At 35.0% G+C, this 9,815-nt stretch overlaps 1 protein-coding gene across 1 annotated transcript; it reads left to right on the top strand.

The window, feature by feature from the left end:
* Positions 1-509: 509 nt before the first annotated feature.
* On the top strand, positions 510-8,165 carry RAD51AP2 (RAD51 associated protein 2). The gene is made up of 4 exons (XM_029911862.1): positions 510-2,565; positions 3,088-4,527; positions 6,776-6,877; positions 8,047-8,165. The coding sequence occupies exons 1-4, from the start codon at positions 510-512 to the stop codon at positions 8,163-8,165; spliced, it is 3,717 nt and encodes a 1,238-aa protein (XP_029767722.1).
* Positions 8,166-9,815: the final 1,650 nt, after the last annotated feature.

Genomic DNA, 9,815 nt, shown 5'->3' with positions numbered 1-9,815 from the left:
GGCAGGCAGCCTCAGTGACAAGGGGAACTGCCTCAGAGAGGGGAGAGAGAGGCAGACAGCCTCTGTGAGGGGGAAGCTGCCTCAGGGAGTGGGGAGAGCTGCTGCACTTAGAGGAGAGAGAAAGGCAGGCTTCACTGAGGGGAACTATTACCTCACTGTACGGAGGGACAGGACTTAGTGGCTCCTGCCTGCACAGGGTAAATACCCTCCTACCTCAGAGCCATGGGGGACTATTCCATTCCTTGACAAGCCAGTGACCTTGTAGCTTTCCCCATGGCCATTAAAGTAGGAAATCTGCCACTCTATGGTTTCCCCATGGTCTTCGAATCAGGGGGCCTGGCACACTCCATAAGGCACACTTTAAGCCATACTTCCACTGGTGTGCTGAGGTCAAGCCCTGTAGACACATAATCCTCAAGTGACCCTGGAAATTGTTTAATTTTTAATCATTGCATATTTCTTTACATTTCAGGACTGCTATATCAAGCAAATACCAGATATTTCTGAGGATGAAAGGCTTGTGTTACCAGACATTTTTATCCATGTCATCAAATGAAGCTGATGGGTACCCATATCCAAAACGAATTAAAATAGAAAATAATCATACAAGTGTAGAGAAAGAGGAGCAACAGCAGTTAGAACAAAGAACGTACCTTGTGGATGAATGTAGGAAGTCATCAAATAAACCTATATATTTATCAGAAGGATCACTTCATTTCAGTCAAAATGCTTGGAGATTAGAAAAGGAAATCAGTGGTAAAGAAAGAAAAACTAACATGTGTGAGTTTATAGATTTTAAACCTTGGATTAATGAAAAATTGCAATGCAGGCTATTAGAAAATAAACTGTTCACTAAAAAATGGAATATTGAAAATGAAGAGCATAATATTATAAGAGATGACTCTTTATTGAATGTAAATGGACATTCTTCTGAAGCAGGATTATACCATATGTGGAATGTAAACAAAAACAGCAACAATATAGCAGAAAGTAATAAAACAGACAATGATAATGAGCTTAAATTAAATGCTTCACTTTCATCTTTAAACACAGATTTGTTTCAGGTAAAAACATCAAGTCAGAAAATTGGTACTGATAACAAGTGGAAAGAACACCAGCTTTTAGATGTTCCATTTTTATGTGGCATTAATTCTACATTTTCTGAAATAAAGAATAAGGACAGAAACAACAGTTTAAAAAAATTGCCCACTGAAGAAAATAAAGATCATTATGGTAATGAGAGTGAATCTGTTGAACAACTAGGTAATAAAGAAAAAAATGCTTCATCACATACATTTCCTACATTAAAATTGTTTAAAAATATACAAACATTCAAAATCCCCCAAACAAATTTTTTTATGAAAGGGAACATAAGCAAATGTTCTACTGCTTCAAATACATTAAATAGTAACATGTTATCAACTAATTTGAAGGAGATAGAACAGAAGAATTTTAAACATCAAACATATGTGATGCAATCTGAAAAGATTTACTGTTCCCAAAACATATCTATGATAAGGAAACAAAAGTTTCAAAATGATAAAAATATTGTGAATGCTGCTAGTGTTTGTTCTGAATTTAATGAAAGTAACCACCCATCTGTTAGTAAGCAAAAGACTTTGGCTTTAGCAGAAGAAGGAGAAAAAATAACTGAGACTAATTTAAGGAACAACATCAATAGTGTCAAGTGTAATCAAATGTTTGCTAAAAGGATTGTCAAGGAGAAAGAGCTAGGAAATGCAGAAGGTGATGAAGACCAGGAACCAAACATATACCTAAGTGTTCACACATACTTTGGTTCTCGAACACCTCAAAGTGATGAATGTATCAACTCTACCAATATTTTGAAAAGAACATGGGGAAAAGTCAGTTATGAGGATGTGACATTTAATATACAAGAAACAACTGTTCCATTGATATCAGAAGTACTAAGGAACAGAGATTTAAACATAAATTATGACATGCATTGTGCTAACTGTAACAGGAATTTACATGAATCAGAATTAAAACTTTCTACAACAAAAATACTTGACATCAAAAGATACTTATCTAAAAGTGTTGTCACCAAAGGCAATTGCCCCTATAGTACTACACAGGATTTGCCAGATACAAGAGACATTGACAATATATTGAAGCAGAAGAAGCTGACTAAACTAAAAATCTTCTTTCATGATATGTTATTAGGAGGTCTGAAGACAAGACCTGGATCTTTAAATAAAGATGTGCTTAAATATCAAGAGAATGACAGTAGCATAGGCTGGTTTCATTTGTATGAAAAGTTAAAGTCAATAGAACAATACAGCATTCCAGAGCTAATAACCAGTATTAATAGTACACATATTTATTTGCAAGTTACTGTTTCAGAACAGCAAAATGTGAACACAATAAAATCAAACCTTGCTTTTTTCCCCTATAATATAAATTGTTTACATCCAGCTGAAGAAAAATGTATACCAGTGGAGAAAAATCCTTTCTATTGCAGAAAACAAGTTAAGAGAAACTCACACATAAATAATAGTTTGAAAGGAAACACAGAATCTCAGCAAAAATACATAACTTATCGAGGTATGTGTAAAGAAATTATAAATCCTAAATTAGTAAAAAATGTTGGTTTTCAATTACATCATAAATATCAGAAAATTCATTATTCTAGCACTGTAGCTGAACTCAAGGAAGCTTCTTTTCTACACAAAAGAGCACTGTTTCATAACCAACAAAGAGTGTCATCTGAAGGGAGATGTGCCAAACAATACTGCCTCTTATCCAGAGGTAGTACAGGAATGCATAGTATCATTTCAATGTTTGACAGTGAAGAAAAAGATAGTAAAAGGCAACTTTTAGTTGCTAATGGACTGCTTTTACCAATGGACAATTTTGATAGTTCTTTCTTATGGAAGATAAATTGGTGCAGTACCAAAAAAATATTGACAGAAACAAACCTTGGACTTCTGAATTATTTGCCTTCAATTTCAAAAATGAAATTTGAAAAGTTAAATAATAAATGTTCAAATTTTCAAATACTGGTAGCTACAATAAAGCAGAAGAAGAAGAAACAAAGAAAAATACATAATATTGCTTTTCCTAAAGAAAAGTTGAAAACTTTGCATTCTGTTTTAAGTGAAAATAAAAAACACAGAAGCAGGAGAATCGCAAATAGTGTGAACTTTGCACATGAAGCCACAAATCTTATTCCAAAATATTTGAGAACTGCTAACAAAGAAAACTCTGACAAAAAAGAGTATGGCAATTGTAGAGAATTGCAAAAAAATTGCTGTAGCAGTCTTCCAAAAGTACCCTTTTTTTCTGTTTTTGACACATATGAAAAAATTCCTCTCAGTACTGATTCTGAGGAAATGGACCAGATTCCACTTGTAAGGCAAATTAATCCTAATAATGAAAAATACATTGAAGAAAGCACAGTTGCAAGTATAAAAAATATTCACAATGTCCCTGCTAAATCAGATGTTTGTATTCTACCTGAATTGTCAACAACATCCATAGTAAATTGTAACTCTGAGTTACTACTAGACAGTAGAAATAGTCAACATTTAGAAAATGAAAGAAAATATGTACACTTTCTAAATACTGGTTTCAATTATGGAAACATATTTCACTGTTTCTTAGACAATGGCCAGTGTTCCACTTCACCATTCTCTTGTGGCCCTTTTACAGATAAAGATGTAGTACTAAAAACTGAAGAGGGACATTGCAGGAGTTCCTTGAGTGATGACACAGAAAAACTGTGTGAAGAAATGAACAGCATTTTACAATACCAAATTGTGAGAAGTTCTGAAGTATCTAATAATAAAATGTATTTTAAGGTTCAGAGAGAAGAAACAATGACTTTTTCTCTAGATGAAGACATTCAGATAGATAGAAATTTTTGCACACTCAATTCAAAGCCAATGACTATAAAACAAAATCTTGAAGATTTACAAGAGGTGGGAGAAATAAGTTCTGGGCAACATTATATAACTAACAAAAATCAGCATCAGACTATACTGCATGGAAGTAGATCAACTAATTTAATTTTGTCATATTCAAAAGATGAATCTGCAATATGTGTTGCATCAGGAAACAAATTAATACCACATTTATCCACAATGGACAATGGATGTTTTGAAGATATGACAGATCAGCATTTACCTTCACAAAGTAAAAACATATTTGAATTTGAAATGAAGAGCAAATTTGATTTAGTGTTGGAAGAGCTTTGTATGTTTCATGAAATTAGTAAGGAACATGAAAATAAGCTCTCCAAAGTAGAAAGAAACACTCCACAAGAGAATCCTCAAGAATTGAATAATTCTGAAGGGATAGATGAAAATTTAAAAAGTGTTTCTCAAACAAAAGTATGCATTTCCTTTCCAATCTATGGTACTACAGCAGGGCAAAATATAACTAAGAATAACCAAAGTTCATTTAAAGGAAAAATATTAAATAGAAATGTAAAGCAAAAAGTACCTCATGAGTTCTGTTCTTCAAGTGTGTCTGATGAAAAATTGCTCTATTCACTTTCTGAAGAAGGTAAGCAAACATAATTATTTAAAAATATTATCTAATATGTTAATAAACACTTAAATAAATACTTGTAATCAAATTTTGTGCTCTGCTCCAAGGGTGTTCTACTGAGGACATGCGTGTTCTATTGAGACGTGGTGCCTTAGTACTAATGAGGAGCTCTTATCCATACAGTAGCAGGGCAGGATTCTAGCTTATGAACAATTTTTTTGTCCCCCATGTAAAGCCCAAGTATTGAAAATTGTCTTTTCCCATTGGGTTTGTGCAAGTATTTGTGGGACAGAATCCTTCCCCAAATGCAGAGCAACTGCAAAGCTCCTGCAGCTTGTGAATTTCAGGAGTGGCAATGTGTCAGTGCACACATCCTATGAGACAGCGCTCTAGTAGAAACGTAACACCTACAGACCCCGGCCATCGACGGGTGGGATCGAACCTGGGGCTTCTGGAGTTTATGCATGAGCCTCTACTGCATGAGCTAAAAGTCACATGCCCCTTAGCTAAGGCTGTAGCAGACTCATTAATCTCTAAGTGGTCTCGGTGCCACTAGATGGGACAGGGCATAACTCCCAGGAGGTGTGTGGGTTACATACTTTCCCTAGCTGAGGAAGCACCTCCCGAGCTCCAGAAATCCCAGATGAGCCCCTGCTTGTAACACTGACAGACCCCGGTCGTTAGCAGGTGGGATTGAACCTGGGGCCTTTGGAGCTTAGTACATAAGCCTCTACTGCATGAGCTTACAAGCCACATGACCCTTAGCTAAAGCTGTAGCAGAGAGGGGACAGAGCACCACACCCAGGAGGTGTGTGGGTTACAGAAACACAAAGGAAATAACTTTCTGTATATAGTGCAAAACTAATTTTGTAAAGGAGAAGTACATTTTCAGTTTTAAAAATATTCACTAGAATATAATTATTGTATGGGAGCAGACATCTTTTTATGAATATTGCTTGTGATGATGGTCACTGTTACATATTTACATACCTTACAAGGTTTGAGGCTTTATTGTGATTTTTTTTTATTAAGGTAAGGTCCAAAATGGGAGTGGGAGCTCTAAGGGAATCTACAGAATTGCCAGGCTCTGGCTGCATTGAGACAGCAGTTGATCAATCAGGAGCCTGCCTAGTGGTTCTATGAAATATAGGAAATAAGTACTGAGCTACTGTCACTAGTACAGTGCACAGGCTTCAGTACTTGCTTCCTATAATTCATGCAATTCTCTAGGGTAGCATCCTATCCTTTCCTCTGCCACAGAATTCCTATGTGATGCTAAAAAAATCACTTAAACCAAACTTTTCAGAGGTGATCACTAACTGCGTGTTCCACATTTTTTGGGTACCCAATTTGAGATCCTGGAGACTGATTTGCAGAACTGTTGAGCACTCACAGCTGCAACTGAAGTTATATTCAAAGCATAACTCCCAATAGAAAGTGCTATAGAATGCTAAGTACTCTGAAAAATCAGGTCCTAGGCATCTCAAATTGGGCACCCCAAATTAGTGCATACTTTTGACTTTAATCTTTTTACGCCTCAGCTCCCTATCTGTACAATGGCATAATAATAGCTCCTCACCTCCCAGAGAGTTTATGAAGATACATTAATAAATGTTTCTGAAGCACTCAATGACAATAGTGATGAGTGCCATAGAAACGTCCAGGAGGAAATTAATAATTCTGCATAGCAGGGTTTGAATAGTGTGCAGTAAATAATGCCTAGGGATACACATTGAACAATAAGGATAAAACAAAATACTGAATAGATCCTCATTACTTGAGCATCATCTATCCTGTGCTCTGAATGAATCAGGGATCTATGGAAAAATAGTATGCGATTATGTAATTAAAGACCGTGTCATAATATATTTGCGCAAGGGAGATGAATTAAGGTTGCACAGGCAACCTTAATTCTGGCATTTCTTAACTTTTGAGTGCTTGACTTTGCAATCTTAATAATGTTCTTTTAATATGGCTTTTTGTGTAATAATAAGTAGGGGTAAGAATTAAGGAGAATGAGCCGTAAAATTGTCTTTTTGTATAAGTGTCTTATTGAAAAAGAATGAGAGACAAGAACTACAGACAATGAATGATGCATATGCAGAGCTTTATATGCTATGTAAGCAGACCTTTTAAATTATATGTCATGCATATATGTGACATTTTTACTCATAACATTTACAAGCAGTACAAATTGCAACTTTTAATTATCTATGTATAGCAGTTTAAAAGTTAAATGTGATATTTATGCTTTTGTTTTAAGACTATGTTGATTCAGGTTGTAAAAATCGATTCCCATGGGACCCTGTTTTTTTGTCTCACACATTTATGAAGGAAAGACGTGACGGTTTTCAGAAAGAAAGAGGTAAGAATAAAGTTTTTATTCTAATTATGCAAAACATTCCAGTGTTATTAAAATATTACAAAAATGTATGTTATTTATTTTTTTCCATTTTCTCTAGCACAGCAATTACGTATCTTTTTAATTGTTGATTAGCATGGGGGTATCCTGTCATTCATACTTTATCTTTGAGTTTAGAACAGGTGGGCAAATCATTCCCTCCTATTCTATAGGTAGAGGACAAAAGCCCCAAGGATGTTGAGTGGCGTGGGATGCAGAAAGAGGAAGGAGCACTTTCTCAACTGTATTTGCCCTTTGCTTCCAGTATTGTGGAAGTCCTTCCATGGAAACTCTACAGTGATATACTTCAGGGCAGGGAGTGGGAGGGAAGGCATGGCTATTGTCTTCAGCATCAACCCCCTCTGCTAGGAAATCAACAAGTGAATGATGATCTCTGTCCCACTTTGTGCCCTGAAACTGGTAATTGCAGGCAGCAACAGCCAGCAGGGGAGTCTTGGAGCAAGCAGGATGGCTCCATATAGTAAACAATTTTGTCATGTGCCATGCAACTTTATTAGAATAAGTTAAACAGTACTCTCCCTAAGCGACTTTGTCTCTCCTTGTTTTACTGTAGAGCTGTCTAGAATCTTCCCCAACTTCCTCTGACCTGGCTTCCAGCTATATTTTAAACAATCAGTACACACGCACACTCCCATCCTTCCCTCTTTTTCCATATAATTAATATTTAACACAAATTTTAGTTCAAGAGGAGTAACCCGCTTCACCACTTGTTCAGGTCTAATTATTATCTGGTTTTGAGATGGGGTTTTGTCTAGTTGATTCACTTGTATTGTCAAATCCCAAAAGGTGTAGACTACTGCTCAATGGCTCTCCTTAACAAGACGTTTTCCTGACCATATTTATAATATAGTGACTTGTGTTCTGATTGTTTGAAGTATAATGTAATAATTTGGTCTTTATTATGGGTACAGACAAAACTATATATCCTTCATATTCTATCTTTCTATGTATTTTTTATAGTATCCATCTCCATAGTATTAACTGTCGAGTGTACAGTATAGTACCCATGGTTGATTTCTGTGTCCTAAAGGAATGTAATTTATATGTACATGATATGAAAATATGTTTTTGCTTTCAACATTGATTTCTCTCTCTTTTGTTTATATATTTAGGAAACTATTTGTCACATGAAATTATAAGACTGCAGCCTCTTAAAACATGCAGTGGCCCTATCAGGATTGGGCTGTCAAGAAAAGCTAAACCCAAAAAGCTTCACCCATATCTGAAATAATTTCATGGATTCTTTTACCAACATTGAAGCAGAACAGATAATTAGACTTTAGTATCATAAATCACTTTTTCTGATAATTGTTGAACTGTTTTGTAAATCATTAATATAGATAGTTTATGTTTACTATTTTTGGGTTTTACCATATTAATATTGCGTTACTGTTTGGTGATTTATTCAGGGTTACTCTTGTGAATATTTGAAATTAAAGAGTTTTTATGATGAATATTTATTAGTAAAAATGTTGATAGAAAATAAGACACTATTAAAGTTTATGTAACATTAATAGAAATCTGATGTGTGTAATAAGCCTCATTTTTCATAAAATATTAACAATATACAATTTAAATATTTGTGTTTTATGCAACAAAATATTAAGATAGTCTGCATGATTTACATGATGTTTAGAACCCACTTAAAATGATCTGATCAATCGATAGTTATTACAAGCAAACATCTAATTATCATTATTTGTCATGATCTGTTACATCATAAGCATTTTCCCACAGCTACCAATTATGATGTTCACAAAGAGAGGATTATGATTTAAGGTAAGAATTAAGCAGAAGGAGCAGATAAACTAAGAATAAGATATTTTAATGCTGATGTCCTCAATAATAAATAACAAGGGAATAGAACTATATAAAAATTAGAAGTGTAAGAAGAAAATGTCACATTTTCCCATACATTCTGCTTATGTATCATATTCAACTCTTTTATACTTGTAATATTTTTGTAGATCTATTCCCTTATGGTGAATTTTGGCTTTCATGTTGTTTCTGATAACATATCTAAAAGCAGGGTAGCGCCATACTTATATTATAATAGAAAATGGATACAAAACCATGTGAGGAAGTAAGTCTTCAATATTTATTTTAAAATCATTTATTTGTTTTTGTATTTTATTTCAAACTGGGTTCTAGTTATATGTTGAAAAAATTACTTCAACATGATGTCAAGAACTGCTCATATCAGCTCTTGGAAATTTTGAAAAAATAACTCAGAAGTAATCTTCATATATTGTATATTATAGTTAGTTCAGTTTTCTAGCTCTTTATTAATAATGACATTTGCATGAAAGCAGCACTTGAAGAAGAAATGCTGGTCCCTGTGTGTATTTCACATGTGGTACATATGCGTGCCATGCGCCCGAGTCCAGAAGTTCTTTCAAACAGTGTCCATTGGTCCATATCCTTGTGTTCCTGACCAAGGGTATGACAGACAGTGCAGGCCAATGCCTCTCCAGTTGCGTCTTACCGCCACATGGCCTGTGTCAGAATCGTGTGTCCTCTCTTCCTTCAGCTATTTTGTAAAACCTTTAAATAGATTTGTAACTAGTTTTATTCTTCTTAGACTATTAGTATAGTTAGAGTTTATAGCATAGTTAGTGTAGTTTGTTTTTTCCCCAGCTGGGGATTCCTTCCCCATTGTTTGGGACTATGTCCAGAATCCTGCAATTCAAGAATTATGTCTCTTGCCCTGACTCCTTCTCCATCAGCAATGAACACCAGTGCTGCATCTACTGTCTGGGTGATATGCATATCTCTGCAAAGTGCAGTATTTGTCACTCGTTTCCACCAAGAACTTGAGAAGCTTGTGAGCTTTGCCTTGGGAAACACTGAATGAAGAAGTTTATGAGGCCACTATCCAATC

The sequence above is a fragment of the Terrapene carolina genome, unplaced genomic scaffold (genome assembly GCF_002925995.2).
Source record: "Terrapene carolina triunguis isolate 2854851 unplaced genomic scaffold, T_m_triunguis-2.0 Scaffold42, whole genome shotgun sequence".
In the NCBI taxonomy this organism is placed as follows: Eukaryota; Metazoa; Chordata; order Testudines; family Emydidae; genus Terrapene; species Terrapene triunguis.
Note: the sequence above shows the minus strand (reverse complement) of the source record. Positions and strands in the feature narration are given on the sequence as shown.

Coding starts and splice junctions, on each gene's coding strand:
- RAD51AP2 (XM_029911862.1), top strand. CDS start 510: ATGAAAGGCTTGTGTTACCAGACATTTTTATCCATGTCATCAAATGAA. Junction 2,566..3,087: donor AAAATACATAACTTATCGAG/GTATGTGTAAAG, acceptor CTTTTCCTAAAG/AAAAGTTGAAAACTTTGCAT. Junction 6,878..8,046: donor CGGTTTTCAGAAAGAAAGAG/GTAAGAATAAAG, acceptor TTATATATTTAG/GAAACTATTTGTCACATGAA.